The following is a 19,357-nucleotide window of genomic DNA, read 5'->3' on the forward strand; positions in this document are numbered from 1 at the left end:
TGTTAAGCAATTTGCGTGGTTGATGACGTTGGTTCGCTTGAGTCTGGAATCGAGGCTACGGGAGCAGTGGCTATAAAAGGGGGTAAGTGGACTGTGCGTGGTTACTGTATGGACAGTGCAAAGGGTGTAACATAACTGTGCTATCATTATATACGCGCAGTGCGAATTCTTATCAGCCTAAGAGATAATTCATGTAGTAATTGCAGTTTGTCCTCCAGATACTTACGTCATTGATCTTAAACCTGCCTTACTGGACTACAAATCCCAGCATTCCTAATGGGAATTATAGAGGAACGACAGCACGATAGAAAGCTGAATAAAATGCATAGTTAAAATATTTGAATGTCTTCGTATCATCTCAATGCAGGTCACTAAGTGTGGTTGTTATTTTAAATTTTTAGCATTCATTTTGATGAATTGAAAAGGGAGACAGGCCCGAGGAGTGCACTCTAAATAACATTGCAAGTTACTCACCTGCTTATGTCATTTATCCTGGTTGCTGTAACCAGTGCCACTTGTTTTAAAGGTTATAAAGGCAACAAAAATGTCTGCAGCATTCTGTGTAAAAAAAACAGAAGGAAAAAGTAGAAGTGTAGAGAGGATAAACCCATTTCTGCCTTAAGACTGTGTCGGCAGCTTATTGGCCCGTGTATGGGGCCCCCCGACGGGCTTCACCGATCGAGATCTGGTATCGATCGGGTGGGACAAAACATCCTGTCGGATCGCGGCCGCATCTATTCGTTGATGCGGTCCCGCGATCCAACCGCCCGTTAGGCATCATTAGGATCTGATCGTTGGGCCACGATTTGATCAGCCCGATATTGTCCACCTCAAGGTGGGCATATCGGAGGGAGATCCGCTCGTTTGGCGGATCTCTCCATGTATGGCCACCTTTAGAATGAGATAAGGGAAAATTATAGTATTGTGAAGGCATTAGCTTTCTTCGTATTTTTTCTTGAGACCTACAGTAAGGGCAAGGCCAGATGTGGTGTTTTTACATTGCGTTTTTTTAAAAAGTGGCATAAATACGCCACTGAAACCACACACGACTGTCAACATGCGTTTTTCATGCGTCTTTCAGCACGTAGGTTTCTTTTCCCAACATGCACTTCTCATTGAGAATTTGGACACCATATTTAACACCAACACAGGGGAAGGCTTTTGCGCCTAGGGGGTTTCCTTCTCCTTTAAAAACGCATCGTAAAAACGCCACGTCTGGCCTTGCCCTTAAAGAAACTTGCACTCTCAGGTCCCCAAAAAGTCAGATGCTCCTGTAGGCAGCCAAAAGTAAAGCCCCAGTATACTTGTAATGGATATAACATATGTTTCCCTATGACAGTGGTTAGTGCAACAACTTACATGAGAAGTCTTCCCACTTTTTTTGGTCTAGGATGGTGAAAGCAGTTTGTTTCCCTTTCAACTGATGATCAAGGGAAGGAATGGTGAACCTTGTGATGGGGTGTTGGGGGGTACAATATATTGATTACAGAAATAGTTCTATATTTCCTCTGACTTGGAGTTCACACCTTCATAAAACATGTATTTGTCAAGGGTCCCCAACCTTCTTTGCCCATGAGCCACATTCAAATGTAAAAAGAGCCGGAGGCAACACAAGCATGGGGTGCAAAATAAGGGCTATGATTGGCTATTTGGTAGCCCCTATTTGCACTGGCAGTCTAAAGGAGGCTCTGTTTGGCAGTACACCTGGTTTTATGCAACCTTGCCTCCAATCCAGCAATTCAAAAATAAGCACCTGCTTTGAGGCCACTGGGAGCAACAGTCAAGGTACTGGTGAGTAACATGTTGCTCATGATGAGTCCCTGGTTAGGGACCACTTTGTATCAGTTATGAGAAGTTAAAATGCTTTGTAATGTCACCAAACAGGGCCATCCTTCATCCACCAGTTAGGAATGATGGTTTATAGGGGGCTGGATTATAAAATACCCTTCATGTTTGATATGTGGCCCATCCATTTATGAAACACAGCATTTCTTCACTATGTGCTTTAACATATTTATATATATATATATATATATATATATATATATATATATATATATATAAATGTTCACAAAGTACCTGCACTCCTTCTTTCTTGATGTAAGTGGGTGCCTGGTCAGTCAGGGTATACAGATTCAAGATGGACCAGCACTCCAAGTTTTCAATCAAACAAGTGTTTATTTCAACATCACTCAAGTGTCCTCGGCCCACATTAGGGCCTTTATCGGCCCTAATGTGGGCCGAGGACACTTGAGTGATGTTGAAATAAACACTTGTTTGATTGAAAACTTGGAGTGCTGGTCCATCTTGAATCTATATATATATATATATATATATATATATATATATATATATATATATACAGTATTTATTAATACATTTGATATCTAACTTGACAGGTAGCAGGATGGATTCTATGTCTCCTGAGAGCCACGGATGGTCTGTTCTCCAGAAGCTTAATGAACAAAAATCTATGGGGCTTTTTTGTGACGTGTCTTTGATGGTGGAAGGTAAAATTTTCTTGGCTCACAAAAATGTCCTTTCTGCCTGCAGTGAATATTTCTATGCAGCACTAAGTAGAAATGAGCAGCAACAGTTCTTGGTGCTTGATAATGTTCGCCTGGAGGGATTTAGTCACCTTTTGGATTTTATATACTCTTACAAAATCCCTACATGCCATGTACAAGACTTTATGCAGGCTGCCCAAGTTTTGCAAGTCAATCTCCCTCTCACTGTACAAGTGGTTAATGTTTCTAGCAGCCCTCAGACTAGCGCTGCAAAGGAAGACATTTCCATCCCAGAGGAAGGTTTTGATGTACAAAACAGAGGCTCAGAAAGTAGAGAAATTGTGAGCCAGCAGCTAAGGCGAGGTAGGGATGAGAGTATTTCAAGTGTCAACACCGTCATGTACAGTGAGGAAAGAAGAAGATTTGATACTGTTTCCCAGATGAAAGAGAAAGGCAAGATATTTAGGAGACCTACTTTTTATAAAGAAAGTTTTGTTGTCAGGAATCCTAACTTCTTTGTGCAAAAATCAGTTGATATAGGTGGACTTATGGGAAGAGGAAGTTCTGTGGATGAACCAAGAGAAACCTCATTCCCTAACCCAAGCTTTGCAAGACAATTGCCTATTACTATACACAATGATGGATCATCAGAGGAAGCAGATGATGAAAATGGTGATATGTGCATCAATTTATGTGATGAGCCAGATACCCCTGATAGCTTGGAGCCGTCTCTTACTCTTAATGACTTGTCAAGACATGGGGCATCCATGCCCCCCAAAATGTATTCAACCATAGTTGGGCTGGAGGGAAGTGAAGTCATTGAGAGAGTAGACGGGGATGCAGACGTGGTCCATAAATGTGACAGGTGTGAACTTTTATTAACTTATCCAGAGTTTCTTAATCATCAGGACGATCCAGGGATTAATATACTTCAGTGTGAATTCTGTGACAAACAGTTCAACTACAGGTGAGATGAAATGGCTCTTTAATATTATAAAGTCAAAGTTTTATCAAATGAAGCAATTTGCCAATGTTCTGTTATTTTTTACATGCAGGTTTAGAAAAGCTAACTATGAATTAAGGAAATGCTTATACACTGTATATAATCTTCATATCTTCTTTGAAGGCAAGAGGAATTGTCCTCTTTTTGAAAGAAAGACATGCTCCCAATTTAACCTGGTGGTACATATTAGGGATGCACCGAATCCAGGATTCGGTTCGGGATTCGGCCAAGATTCGGCCTTTTTCAGCAGGATTCGGATTCGGCCGAATCCTTCTGTCCGGCCGAACCGAATCTAAATCCTAATTTGCATATACAAATTATGGATGGGGAAGGAAATCGCGTGACTTTTTGTCATAAAACAAGGAAGTAAAAAATTTTTCCCCTTCCCACCCCTAATTTGCAAATTCGGATTTGGTTTGGTATTTCGGACGAATCTTTCGCAAAGGATTCGGGGGTTCGGCCAAATCCAAAATGTGGATTTGGTGCATCCCTAGTACATATTACTTATAAACATATTTATTAAGCAACATCATATGCCACAGCCCTGTACAATAAATGGTTGTATGGATTGAACATACAGATAAAATACATATACAGTAAATACTAATGCTTAAAAAATAATAACTGATACAAAAGGTGAAGAGAGCCCTCAAAAGAGCTTGCAATCAGTTATCTCAGTTTTCCATTTGTTAACACTGTTCTCTCAATAATGAATTGTACACAACACATCTTATCTTTTGCAGAGAAATGGCTTGTACTGAGGGAAGCTGCACAAGTCACAAAGCTAGTGTGCATTATTTTATCTTTTCGTTATATTGCCTTATATGCTGACAATGTATAATGGCTCGGACATTCAGTTTTAACAAATGGAGGCTTGTTGCATTTTGCTGAATGGGATGTGATTTCTCTCTTATCTGTATTGAAATGACAGGGCATTAAAATAATAGGGCTTGGATAATAACATACAGTAGGGCTGGTCTTCCCACAGATAGCAACAATGAGTGTCACTCTTGGCTGCCTTTACAGTTACTATTGTCACTAATATGAGCCATATAAGCTAGCGAGATCCACAACAGACACTCTGTTATTGATTCACAGGGGTGACCATTCCAGTATATAAAACACAAATCATAAAAGAAATCTTGCCTTCTGGCCACTATCTATATCTATGTGCTCTTTGCAATAGCAGGCAGCACCATTAGCTCCTCTGGGAGTTCCTTACACAAGAAGGTATCCTTCCTGCACTGTGTCCTGCTTAGGGAGCACTTCCTAAGATTTCTACTACAGGTGTGGGATCTGTTATTTGGAAACACATTCTACAGAAAGCTCCGAATTATGGAAAGGCTGTCTCCCATAGAATCCATTATAATCAAATAATTCAATTTTTTTTCTTTGTAATACCAAAACAGTACATTGTACTTGATCCAAACTAAGATATCATTAATCCTTACTGGAAACAAAACCAGGCTATTGGGTTTATTTAATGTTTACATGATTTTCTGGTAGACTTAAGGTATTCCAGATTACAGAAACATCCGTTATCTGGAAAATCCCAGGTCCCAAGCATTCTGGATAACAGGTCCCATACCTGTACAATCAAATACCTTTCCCCAGGACAGCCTTCCAGGGCCTGCTCCTTCCAAAATACTCCTGCTTCTAGGACTTGACAACTAAAGTCTTTAAACAGATAAAATGTTCTCTATTTAGCAACACCTTCAGTGAAGCTTACATGAAGAACTTAAATGCAAAACATAACTTTTGACATATTCCTTGATCACTCTACCATACCCAGTAAGATTGTTGCCTAGGCTGTCATTGGGAGTTGAGTGGAGATCTGGTAAATAGTAGAGATGAACAGTCATTAAAGCTGATTACTGTCAGTTATCTCTTATTGATACAAAAAGGTAGACGTCGTTGGTGGGCAGACATTATAATAGGTTAGTTTTGATTGAAAATAGTACAAAGTGCAGTAAACAGATGCCCAATGCCATGCATTTTTATTGATCGATGCAAATTAGGGTTCCTTTTGGTGTAACACTTGCAAGTTTAAGTGCGTGTTTATCTAAATCTAATTTTACATGTGACACCAATAAAGGGGCCAGTGGTGAAACCAAGAGAACTATGGAAATACAGGGGGGAGGGTCAAGGTTGATATTAATTCCCAGGTTAACATGAATCCATATGTGCAATTGTGTATAATTCATCAGCGCAAGTTGAGCACATCTTTGCCTCTTGGTGCTTGATTCTGAGGAGAGTGTGTAGGCACAAGTACCTTTGTGCATAGTGTCAATATACACATTACATTTCCAATCATAAATGACTGAATTGAAAAAATGGAACTGGAAATGATACTAATATGAATGCATTGGACTCAGTTGTGTCAGGTGCAACTCCATGACAACACTGAAATGCTGAGGAAAACTGCATTGTGGGGAAAAAACATGGCGATTGCACTGAAATTGCACTTTGCAAAACTTCATGTGTTTGCCATCCTTTTAGGCATACATTTGAAACTCAGCTTGAACTGCGTAGGTCTTTCTAGTCATAACTTTGACAGTGTGCCATGAGTATACAGGTATGGGACCTATTATCCAGAATGCTCAGGACCTGGGGTTTTCCGGATCTTTTCGTAATTTGGATCTTCACGCCTTAAGCCTACTAATAAATCATGTAAACATTAAATACACCCAATAAGATGGTTTTGCTTCCAATAAGGATTAATTAGATCTTAGTTTAGATCAAGTACAAAGTATTGTTTTATTATTACAGAGAAACGGGAAATCATTTTGTAAAATTTTTGATTATTTAAACATAATGGAGTCTATGGGAGACAGCCTTACGTAATTCAGAACTTTAAGGGTTTCTGGATAATGAATCCCATACATGTAATATGATTCTCACAGAACTCACTCTATATTTTACTTTGTGTTCTGTTTACCTTCTGTATGATCAGTAGTAATCATGAACTCAGTGGATATCTCTAGGTTTATACAGTTTTCTTAAACTAAATTTCCTCCTATTTTCAGTTGCCAGCTTTCTTTGCATATGTCAAGCCACCATGACAAGAAATTCTACCAGTGTGACCAATGTGGTAAAGAGCTAAGCACCCTGAAAAAGTTACATGACCACATTGCGTACCACTCAGATGCGAGACCACACAAATGCCGTCTATGTGACAAAGCCTACAAAGTGAAAAGTAAGCTTGCAGCATTCTCAAACATAACCTTTTATGTTGGTATCTGTGGTACTGTAAATGTACAGAAGTAAATGTTACCAAACTTATAGCTATGATTATGAACGGAAGAATGTGATTTGTTAAAATACCTAAAACAAAGATATGTTTCTTGGTAGTTCATTAACTGTATCAGAGGAGAAGATGGGGAGGTTCCAGGCGTACCTACTAAGTGGCAGGGCCACCATCAGAAATCATTGGGCCCCATACGACAACATTTTCTGCCCCCCCTCCCCCAAGTAAAAACAATTGGTAACCAATCCCTCCCCCAAGTGTTTAGTAAAATACAAACTTTAATTTCACTGCGCCTGTATACCGTCTTAACATCTTGGTACCCTCCCAGGCATTAACCCGTTCCTTGACTTTTAAGCAAATTTTATTTTTTAATCTGTGTTGGGAAATTTTCATGCATTCAGTTGTTTTATCAGAGAGCATCATGTTTGATTATAAGTAGTATGGGGTCAGATACAAGTACAAGGGCACCCACATTGGCCTACCCTAGATGGCATAGTGAATTTATTTGTAATTAATAAAGCTGGGAAATATGGATTTGTAATCCAGTGGCCATCTCTGAGTCAAAATGAATCAGTTTATTCTTGTATTTCATGATTAAGTGCCTTGGAGGGCACAAAAGGCTTAGGGCCAAGTAGTACTTTTTTAATGAATCTACAATAAACATTAGATTTTTAACTTTGATTTTGGTGGCCCTTTTGGCCAACACCCCCGTCTTTTGCATGCTGTTGGGTTTTCCAAGTATGTGTGCCAGTGTTACTTATGTTGGTGTTAAGCAGTACATTTTATTGTGGAATGGCCAATCAGGGCAATGTATCAGGAATATTTTATGCTGCTATCTGCGCTGCATTATATTTTTCACTTTAATGATTAAAGTATAGAAGAGATGGTAAAGGTTTATATAGTCACAATGTTTGCATTTTCCTAAACATCATTTTTGTTTTGCCTCTTTTTTTAGATAAATCATAAAAGGAAAAACAGTGGGGGCTTAGGGGGAAGTGTAAGATGGCCAATTTATTACTAGTATGAGTGGGTGGTCATGCACATATTACATGCAGACTCTATATATTTTTCTTTAGATAGGATATGGCTGCAGGAGGTACTCATAAAAAGAAGTGATTCTGCAAGAAGAGATGAGCTCAGCAGAACCTTATGTTTTCAAACTCTCTTTTCTGACACCAAGGTGACATATGTTTTTTGTTGGGTGAACTTCTTGACCTGCAACTGTAATGAACAGCTCCAGCCTCCTACACCCTTTCATTTTGCTGTTCTTTGCTTAGTTACCAGACTGCCTTATGCTTAAAGCATTGTTTTTCTGTATTTTAATTTGAGGGCGAAGACATCAAGGTTCTTTTTTTTTTTATTAAAGTCATTTAATTTAAGGTTAGTTTAGTCATTCATTTTCTGTTCCTTAGATAATTATCAAGATCTTTCTTATTCTCTAGTACCAGGTTTATGATTTTTGCAGTAAACCATGGTGATCCAAAGACGAGTTTCTGCTATCTTCTTCCTATTCATATAAATGGAAAAAGGCAGATGCTTCTAGCAAACGGGCAGCAGTAGGATGGCACTTTGAGATGACATACTCAAGTTAGGGAGTGACAGGCAGTGCAGCCCACCTTGCTTGGGACCATGTCCTTACCAAGGACCAGGCTGATCTGCTTCATGATGCTGCTTTTTGCAACATGCAGTCTTGATCCTGCACGCTTTGCAGAGACTGACAGAAGTGCTCTGTAAGTGCACACTAAAGTGTGTGTTCTTTTGCTTCTGGAGGAAGTAAATGACCTCTATCATATTTAAATCTGGAGACTTTTTTTACATTACAGTAACAGTAAATTTTCTGAGATTAGGCAAAACTCTACTGTATGTCAATTCACTCTCAATCACCTCCTTTATAGTCATTCTTGTGCAGTGTGCTGTTTTATTTAAACTATGCTAATGCTGTTGGTACAGTGGTTCTCATGCATGATACATGACTGACTTCACAACTGTATTGTAAGGTCCTTTATAGGGCACCCTTACCTAAAATCAGAGCCCCACTCTAGATGGAAAAAGCAGTAGTCTTCTGTGCATGCCCCCCCCCCTCCGAATGCTCTATCTCCTACACCTGGAGGTAGCTCCCAATGTGGGCGGCCATGTTGGGGCACACTCATGTGCATAAAGAGTGAGCTGTGGCACATGCTCATTATGTTGCATGCATGTCCCCCAAAATGGGAGCTCCCTCCCAATGAGCCGAAATGTCTTTTTTTCTATAGTTTTTTATGTCGCAGTATATTTTCATGTGAGCTGGGTCAGAAAAGCAAAACATTTCATAGCTTTCCTTGTACAGAATGTACAATGTGTTTTTCTGTTTATTGCAGCTTTGAAAGGGCTTACCAAAAAACGGTTAAACATTTTGCAGCAGTCTATGGGACTATATTCAACCCTCAGACAGATTGCAATTTGATGGCTGCACTTGTTCCCCATATGTAGTTCCCAAGCTGCCAGATTGTGATGGTTTTACAAAATAAGTCAGTTGTCTTGCTCTTAAATCATCTCGGCTTTTCTTGGCAAAGGGCAATTAGACACAGTCAAATATTGTCCAGGTTAAAGACTATTTATTTTCCCACATCTGTCACAATGTAATTTTTTTCCCTTCCCTGTATAAACACGGATTCTTTGTTATACACTGGCTTCTTTGCAATATTTAAGAATTACATTTGCTTTGGTAATGAACTGAGAAGTTAATAATCATTTTGCATTGCAAAAAAGGCAATTACAGGCTGTCAGGATGTTTAGTGTCGGAGTTCATCTGAGTACTGCAGATGTCTTAGAAGAACATTTGGTAAGTGAAAGGGTGAATTCTAATGGGAAATAAAGGAAGGGTTTTTTTTTGTCACAGACATCATTTAGTCATGAGCACAAAAGAAACTCCTACCCATCTCTGATTCATTTGTCAGTTGCATTGGATATTCTGCTGCTGAATGCACAGCTTTAAGAAAGAGACCATCCTCTTTGGAATTTTCCCCTTCTGTAAAATTCTGTGTGAATTGTTTAAGGCTAAAGATTTCACACTTCAGACTTCCTTCTCTGTGGTGTCTCCTGGTCGTCTCACGGAAGTGGGAAGACACATTCCACACCATAAATGAGAGCTATTATTTAGGTGTCTTTCCGGAGGTATGCCTCTTACCTTGATACAGCAGGAAACTGCACATTCATTCACATTTACAACAAATTCTGCCACACATCCCTACCTGCCAGGAAACAGTATAAATTCAGATATTTGTCTGGGTTGTGATTTCTTTGGTGAAAGGTTATTTTCGTTACTAACGCTTAAAAAAAGTTTACAAACACTTAAAATATCTGTTTTGTGCAATAACCCATAGGAATCCATCAAATATATGATTTCTATATATGGTCTGTCACAGACAGGGCAAGGCTAAGTGCTGATTGGTTGCTGTAGATAACTTCCCTGATCCAATTTTACCCAATGTTAAGTTGGCCATACACGGGCCGATAAAATCTGCCGACAGACCGAGTCGGCAGCTTATTGGCCCATGTATGGGGCCCTCCGACGGGCTTCCCCGATTGATATCTGGCCGAAAGTCGGCAAGATGTCGATCGGACAGGATTAAAAATCCTGTTGGATCGCGGCCGCATCTGTTCGTTGATGCGTGTATGGCCACCTTAAGTAAGTTAAACCCTCCCTTCTAAGATATCAATTTACTCACTAACTAAAAAACTCTGGAATAATTTTGGGTCAGACCCACACCTGTTTAAAAAAAAGTCTCCACCAAATGGTCTGAATATTTATCAAAGTCCGAATTTATCTCAGTATTTTCTGATACAAACTCCAATGAAATCCGCTCTGGGTTTTTACGCTTATTTATTATTACATTTTCCCAAAAATTTGCATTGTGATAAAAAATCTAATTTTTACTTATTTTTCATATGATTTTCACAAATTTTTCAGATTTTTCACCCAAAAACTCAGATTTTTGCCTGAAAACTTTGGGGTATTGCACGAAACCCAGTGCACATCAAAAAATCTTTGGGACTTCTCCCATTGACTTATATGCAATCTCGACAAGTCCGATTTTAGTCCGATCTAGTGTCTCCAACTGATTTGGTAAAATTTATTTACAATTATAATGAATTAATCTCTGCTGAGAGTTGAAGGATACAACAGTTCATGCTAGTAAACTTAGGCTATGGAAACATTTTCACTAAAGATAACTTCTGCTAGACCTTTTTCATATTGTCCCAAATATGATGAGACTCATGTAACTCTATTTCATTATCTATAATCTATCATGTTCAAAGGTTTGTCTTTTTTGGAGGGAGGTCACTAGATTCTTGAACACTAAACAAGAATAAAACTACCCCCCTGTTTTGTATTATTGCATATGGAAAATAACATGCTTTTTTAAATTTCTAAATCAAAATCAATTTCCCAAGAAACAAAGTCACTGACAACTTTGATTTCGGCTGCCTCCAAGAAAGCTTTACATTACTAGTTAAAAAAAAGTCTCCATCAATAGATGGTATCTTCCCATATCTGAACCAAATTAGTTGGCAGGAAGCTTTAAAAGTTAAATCAAGTGAGAATAGTTCCAGAGAGTTCTTCGGGCTTACATGGTCTCCTTACTTTCAGGTCTGCAACTCTAGAGACCAAATATTTAGGTTCCTCTATCTTTAAAGCCATGTCATGATTTTTTATGATGTATTTTTTATTTCTAATTACACTGTTTAGATTGCAAATAATTCACTCTACAATATAAAATTTAATTCCTGAACCAGCAAGTGTATTTTTTCAAGTTGTAATATTAGTTTGCAGACATCTCAGGTCATTTTGCCTGGCCATGTGTTTTCAGAAAGAGCCAGGACTTTAGGATGGAACTGCTTTCTTGCATGCTGTTGTCTCTCTTACTCAATGTAACTGAATGTGATGCAGTGGGACCTGGCTTTATCAATTGAGTGCTGTTCTTAGATATACCAAGGAGCTGTTATCTTGTATCAGGGAGCTGTTATCTTCCCATTAGTAGGCGGGTGGGGGGGGGGGAAGGGAGGGGGAAGATATCACTCCAACTTGCAGTACATCAGTAAAGAGTGTCTGAAGTTTATCAGAGCACAAGTCACATGACTTGGGGCAGCTGGGAAAATGACAATATGACTAGCCCCATGTCAGATTTCAAAATTAAATATAAAAAAATAGGTTTGCTCTTTTGAGAAACGTATTTCCGTGCAGAATTCTGCTGGAACAGCACTATTAACTGATGTGTTTTGAAAAAAAAAATTCCCATGACAGTATCCCTTTAAAGTTATGACAATCGGGTATTCTGGACTTTCCTGTAAGCAATGGGTTTTTTTTTGTTGTGTTCTTTCTTTCTTTCTTTCTTTCTTTCTTTCTTTCTTTCTTTCTTTCTTTCTTTCTTTCTTTCTTTCTTTCAATTCTCTACATTCACTGGTTTAGTCAATTGGTTAACTTATAGTAAGTTATTTCTATTTATTTTCTCCATTCAATATTGTTGATCTTTTGATAAATAGCATGCTTTTTTGTTAATTGTAGCTGTTTATCGAATCTGCATGGTATTTGCTGTCATGTTGATTTTTTGCTCTTTATGTAAAATTCAATAAAATATTTGAAACATGGTAAGTTAGCCCCACTTAGGGGCAGATTTATCAAAGGTCAAATTTCGAAGTGCAATATACTTCGAAAATCAACCATCGAATGGCTATACTTCGACTTTGAATATCAAAGTCGAAGTTTTTTTTTAACGAATTTGACCGCTTTGCGGTCGAAGTAAAATCGTTCGATCAAACGATTAAATCGCTCATATCGAGCGATTTCAGCAATCGATCAAATGATTTTACTTTGACTACAAAAAACGTAGAAAAATGCATTAGAAGGTCCCCATAGGCTAACATAGCACTTCGGCAGGTTTAATTTGGCGAACTATTGAAGTTGAAGTTTTTTTAAAGAGACAGTACTTCGATTATCGAATATTCGAACTATTTTACTTCGAATCGAAGTCGTAGTATCCTATTCGATGGTCGAAGTATCCAAAAAATTACTTCGAATTTTGATTTTTTTTACTTCCAAATTTCCTCCAATTCACTTCGACCCTTGATAAAACTGCCCCTTAGTCTTAAAAAGGCCCTATACTGGCATTTGGTATAGGACTCACTTATATATACCTATAGTCTTCTTTTCATGAAGCTGTTAATGCACCAGGTGGCACATTTGCCATGGCATCTTATGTCATGGTGGCTCCTGCTTTAATAAACATACCTCCATGTTTTCAGATTTAAAGTGTATTAAATGACTGTTCGATGATATAAATGTCTTAATGTTAGATTCTTGTGACCTAGGGTGTCACTTTATTTTTCTTAACACTGGTGCAGTGTCTCGGGGGGAAGTTGCCTTCACTTTTCTACACTCTCTTCAAAGTATGGGTGACAAAAATCTGATATATACTGCTACTGCTTTCTGAAGAGGATCTGCATTTGTTTTCCCACCAGTGATTTACATCAGTGCCGTGGCAAGAAAACATCAGACAAATGTCTCATGTCTCAGGGTCCTTATAGTGCAAAGTCTGATTATATCATTGATATTTACTATTTTTTATAGGGAGCCTATGTAACTGATTCCTGTAAATCCAGGCTGAGCCAAAGGGACCTGCCCTGGTTCCAAGGGCTCCCACAATGAACTATAAATCTATATATCCAAGATATATGTCCCAAGGCTCATTGAAAATGTATAACAAATCACATTTCAAATGGTACATACTGACCTCACATGGCCCACTTTACGCATTTAATACCCTCCGGTACTTAACACCTATGATTATGTACCGGAGGGTATGAAACACGTACGGTGGGCCATGTGTATGTACCATTTTAAATGTGATTTGTAATACATTTTTAATTAAGCATTGAGCCTTGGGACAAATATCTTGATTATAAACCTGTGTGATATTGTAATTATAATATTACAATAGTGCAGTTTGCCACTAACCTACACATGACTTGTCATAAACAAGGTTATATATGTATACAGCAAATAAGCTGCAGAGGTTTTTCTTCATTCCAAATGCCTGTTTGGGTTAAATGACGAAGATTGCCAACATTAAACTCACACAGGGTCTCCTTAAACATTGCTTGTGCCAAAAGACACCAAAGTTTTATTTTGTTCAGGCAAACTTACGAAGAATGCTGCGCTTTTTATCAGCATGAACCCCAACGTGATTAGTAAACTCACAAGGGGTTTCCATTAAAGATTGCTCGTACTGAAAAAGCATGAGCATTAAGCAATCTTAAATGGGCCATAAGCATGGTGATATTACTGGCTAAACTAAAAGTGAATCAAAGAAAAGGCCATTTGAAGTAATTAAGTATTAGTACACCAAGATTCGTTTACAGTGAGCCTGCCCTTTCCCACTCCATGAAATGCTTGATGATTGCATATACCCATCAGACAGCTGACCTTCAATGAATCATGTGTAATATTGTAGCGTGTCATCTGTGAATATAGCTGATAGAAATGGAGAAGCTGAAAGTAAGGTAATGGAGAAATGATGATGTTGAAACCTAAGGCTATGGGCACACAGGCTGAAGGCTCAGCTGCTTTCAGATTTTGTATTTTAGCAAGCTGAGAGAAGCAGATCTGCTCTGTGCTCCTACTCCATTGATTTGAATCCAATCAGCCTGCACACAGCCTGCACACACGGAGCTAAAGTTGAGGTCAGTCCAAATACACCAACGGAGGCATCTCTGGGCTGACCTCCGCTTCACTCAATGGAGCAGGGTCAGAGAGCAGATCCATTTCTCTCAGCCAGCAAAAATACTCAGTGTAAGATTAGCAGGAGCCTTCAGCCTGTGTGAGCCTAAAGTATTGGCTTTTGGAGAGAGGCTGGAGGTTGCTACCTATTATTACTATTAAAAAACAAGTTTCCTTTCAGATTTTCTTTAATGATGCTTTGTGTTTTATTTTGTATAGATTGTTCTCTACCTGCAATTTTCTGTTGGGGACTATGGCAAGGGCACATGGAGAGAGTCTGGCTGTTTTGCCAAGTCTAGTTTGACTCACCGAAACATATGGTATCACAATACCCCAAATTGCTCTCCATTGTACCCTATGAGAATTGCATATTCTCCGGATAATACTCCCATTCTTCCTGTGTTCCTGAGTACAATTATGGTATCCGTTATCCGGAGACTTATTATCCAAAAGGCTCTGAGTTACGAATTAAAAAAAATCTCTCATATACTTCATCATAAGCAAATAATCCAAAATTTTAAATGATTTTCTTTTTCTCTGTAATAAGAAAAGGTACCTTGTACTTGATCCAAGATATATTTAATCCTTATTGGAGGCAAAACCAGCCTATTGGGTTTATTTTTATATATAGGGTATATTACATGATTTTCTAGTAGACATAAGGTATGAAGATTCAAATGATGGTCTCATACCTGTAGGATATTGAAGAGTTAGAAGTATTTGAATGCAATGCTTTACACATTACTTTCTCTGTATTTAAAATGGCAAGTTTAACATAAAACACTGAACTTGTGCCGTTTGCAGATGATCTTACACAGCATATCCGAGTGAAACATTTGGAAGCATCTAATGGCAAGCCACCATTGCTCCAGCTTTGTGAGTTTTGTGGGCAAGCTGTGAAGCATTACAAGAGCCACAAAATCTTTTGCAGGTATGTCTAGGTTGTATATAAAAGCACAGCAGATTTTTGCAGACATCTTTTTAAGACAAGAGGGGAAGCCTGTAGTGATGTGAAGGTCAGGATAAACTTATCCCGCACCTGATCCTAACCCACAAAATGTTGCCATTGTATGACCCACACCCAACCCGTGTGTACACTAATTCTGTCCATGCCTCTGGTTAAAAGACAGCGAATCTTTGGGAGCAAAGGAAGAGTGTACATCCCCAGTCTGACCTGTACCCAACACTAACCTGCAGCGGTCACCCAACTTTCAACCCAAACACACCCAACTGGTTTGGGTTAACCTACACATCAAGACGCCTGCAGCAATGAAATATAAACAGTTACACCCAGATTCAGATCCTTTGCTCAGCATTTCTATATGGGCTCCTGTGTGAACTTGCTTAGCACTGGATGTACCTTTAGGCATAAACAGGGTAGGGCAGAATGAGTTGTGTTGGGCAGTTGACACACCATTGTACCCCGTAATCAGCAGTAATCAATCAATATTTATGCTTCAGTTATTTATTTCACATTCAAGAAACAAATCAATCAACCAATCTATAAGTCAAAGAGAAATACACAGTACAGGTACAGGTATGGAATCCCTTATTCAGAAACCTGTTATCCTAAACCCAACGTGTCCATTTTCAGCAAATCGAATTTTTACAATGATTTCCTTTTTCTCTGTAATAATAAAACAGTAGCTTGTACTAGAGCCTTACTATGCTGCATGATTCAATACTGAAGGCAAAACAATGGGTTTGGGTTTATTTAATGTTTCATGATTTTAAGCAGACTTAAGGCATGGTGATCCAAATTACATGTTAAACAAGTGGGCAAAAAGATGGTCAAAAGGTTGGTCAGCACTGTATTCATCAGCATGGGAACATAGCCTGAATGAACCTGAAACAACACATTTATGGGTAATGTAATGCAATAAAAGTCCTAAACACTGCAATAAGTCTAGTAACCTCTAACAACCAACTAGTGCTTGTCTTCAGATAGGCATCCAATGAATGTTTATGCTGATTGGATACTACAACACGTTTACTACTGTATATTACCTTAGATTTTCAGTATTACAACATTGGTAGCTAATGAGAATGCATACATTTTAACTGTATTTTTATATATATTTTCTTTCTGTTTGGTTATGCAGTGGCATTAAGAAGTTTAAGTGTGATTTCTGTGTGCAGTCATTTCACCGTATTTCGGAACTGAAGAGGCACACGTGGACACATACCGGAGAACTCCCATATCGTTGCAAAGTAAGCATGTTGCCTTTACAATTTAGATTAAATTAGATATAGTAGATGAGTTGTTGAACATATGTGTTACAGTGATTATTATTTGCTGGGATGTCCATATCCATGAGATTTCTTATTCAACTTATTCATTTTAATCTCTATTAGATTTGTGGGAAAGGATGTCGGCACCCAAGTAATATGAAGAAACACATCCGTACGGTACATAAAGCAGATATGCGAGTACAGATCAACAGAGAGCATGCATCCCCAAGGTTCTGCAAGAACAGAAGGCCTCCAACAAAATTACCAGGCCAGATTCTGCAGCAGACATTGCCCCCTGACCTTACAGTCATGCAGTCAGCAGCTGCAATGATTCCTGACCAAGTCAATCAGATGGACTCCTCTGTGCCCCCTGTCTCTCTAGGATATATTTCCATCTCTACCGTGGCTGATAACACTGCCAATGATTTCAGCTTGTTTTCCACTCAGAATATTTCTGCTGAGCCTACTAGGCCTTTGTAACAGGAACAAATTCCAATACTTTTGTTTAAACACACTTTGTTGTTACAAAAATAACATTTATCAGGATCCAAAAGGATCAGTTCTGTTACACAAACCAAGAGTCTGACTGTGGTAATGAGTCCTGAAGAGCTGTGGATACAAAGTATTGCAATTACTATCAGTGACAGGATGTAAACAATGAGGCTGATAATCAAATGCCTGGTACACTTAATGCTTCTCCATGATGCTCCCCATCAGTGCTCTCTATTATTTTAAATGTTTATGGTCTACTTACATATAAGAGCCAAAGCATTGACCTGGTGTTTACAGCTTAGGGCTATGGCACATATACGGAATGTTTTGATCATCTCTATTGCGCTTCTCGTCTACTCGTAGCACTCGTCTACTCGTAGCACTTTCTACTGTTATTAAGGGGAAATGGGTCCACAGCATTTTGATTTATTAATGCACATGATACTTCCTGGTGCACCAGATGCCTTCATCTTCATCCACACCTGACAAGCAGGTCTTCCACAAATGCTTGTGTGGTTTTCCTACAAGCTAATAAAATGTGTATGGCTCAGTTTGATCCACCAAGAGGAATCTATGTGTGTCCTTTTTGTGGTGTAGTGGACTTTGACTTGGAGAAGCTTTTGGGCACAGTGAGCACCAGTGCTTCATGGTAAAGTTTACAGTGTGTGCAAAAATGTATTATATTACATAGTTACATGCAGAAATGTGTCATTTTCAGCAGTCTTTGCATGCAAAAGATTTCCATTGACATTTCTTATGCTTTGATAGGTTTTAAGCTACACATATTTCGTAATTTGTTAATTAATGGTGCTCACCTCTATCAAGGAGATAAGGACAAGGTTAAATTTACAGTGTGATAGAAATAAAGCTACAGAGTTCTCTGTACAAGGAAGGAGTGATTCGCTTTATAGAAAATGGGAATAGCAAAATGTCCATTTTAAAATAACTGCTCTGACCCACTCCCGATAACTGATATTAAGTAACCCATCATAATCCATGATTTTAGTGAATTTTATCTCAACTGCGCACAATGATAGAAAACTCCATGGGGTGGGGGAATTCACAAAAGTGTTGGTTCTTAAAGTGCTGATCTCAAAACTGTAAAAATGTCCTAAGCACGACAAGTTCACATAAGGTATCTTATAGTTTTATGGATTTGTCGTAATGCCACCAAATTTTTTTTTTCATTATGGCTGAGAAAATCTTGTTGTTGGTTTAATATTGGGGTGAGCAATAATTATTTTGCACAGGCATGAATCATGGAGAACTAATGGAAGACTTATATTGTCATGGACCGTCTATAGCAGGGGTCCCCAACTTTTTTTTTTTTACCTGAGCAACATACAAATGTAAAAAAAATTTTGGGGAGCAGCACAAGCCTAAAAAAGTCTCTTGGGTGACAAATAAGGGCTTTGATTGGCTATTTGGTAGCCCAAATAGCGGTCCCCAACCTTTTTTACCTGTGAGTCACATTCAAATGTAAAAAGAGTTGGGGAGCAACACTAGCATGAAAAAAAGTTCCTGGGGTGCCAAATAAGGGTTGTGATTGACTATTGGTAGCTCCTACATGGACTAGCAGCATAAAAAAGGCTCTTTTTGGAAGTACAAATGGTTTTTGTGCAACTAAAACTTGCCTCCAAGCCTGGATTTAAAAAAACAAGCACCTGTGTTGAGGTCAGTGGGAGCAACAGCCAAGGGGTCGTAGAGCAACATGTTGCTCATGAACCACTGTTTGGGGATCAATGCCCTATATGGACTGGCAGCCTACAGGAGACTGTTTGGAAGTGCACTTGTTTTTTATGCAGCCAAAACTTGCCTCCAAGCCTGGAATTAAAAAATAAGTACTTGCTTTGAGGCCACTGGGAGCAACATCCAGGGGGTTGGTGAGTAACATGTTGCTCATGAGCTACTGGTTAGGGACCACTGATCTATAGTAATAAACTAAATCAACGACTTCCTGTATTTTCTTTTTCCTTGAAGAGGTTTCGCTAGTCATCCAACTGGCTTTCTCAAAATACAGCAAGTCCAGTTGATTTGATTTATTATAGATTATTATAGATATACCATGCCCTGGATGAATGAGAATCTTCACAGACATATTGACATGGACAATTTTGATT

The 19,357-nt window shown here is 38.6% G+C and overlaps 1 protein-coding gene across 2 annotated transcripts; it reads left to right on the plus strand.

Annotated features, from left to right (window-relative positions):
* Nucleotides 1-2: 2 nt before the first annotated feature.
* LOC108703728 (zinc finger and BTB domain-containing protein 17) lies at nt 3-18,125 on the plus strand. Of its 2 annotated transcripts, XM_041579982.1 has the most exons (7): nt 5-82; nt 2,400-2,510; nt 3,039-3,474; nt 6,537-6,706; nt 15,318-15,444; nt 16,616-16,724; nt 16,869-18,125. In XM_041579982.1, exons 2-7 carry the CDS (start codon nt 2,408-2,410, stop codon nt 17,223-17,225), a joined length of 1,302 nt encoding a protein of 433 aa, XP_041435916.1. In that variant the 5' UTR covers nt 5-82; nt 2,400-2,407; the 3' UTR covers nt 17,226-18,125. The 2 variants fall into 2 exon arrangements, with proteins under 2 accessions (XP_018095430.1, XP_041435916.1); XM_018239941.2 differs by having other exon boundaries at nt 3-82; nt 2,400-3,474.
* The last annotated feature ends 1,232 nt before the right edge of the window (nt 18,126-19,357 follow it).

The sequence above is a fragment of the Xenopus laevis genome, chromosome 1S (genome assembly GCF_017654675.1).
Source record: "Xenopus laevis strain J_2021 chromosome 1S, Xenopus_laevis_v10.1, whole genome shotgun sequence".
In the NCBI taxonomy this organism is placed as follows: domain Eukaryota; kingdom Metazoa; phylum Chordata; class Amphibia; order Anura; family Pipidae; genus Xenopus; species Xenopus laevis.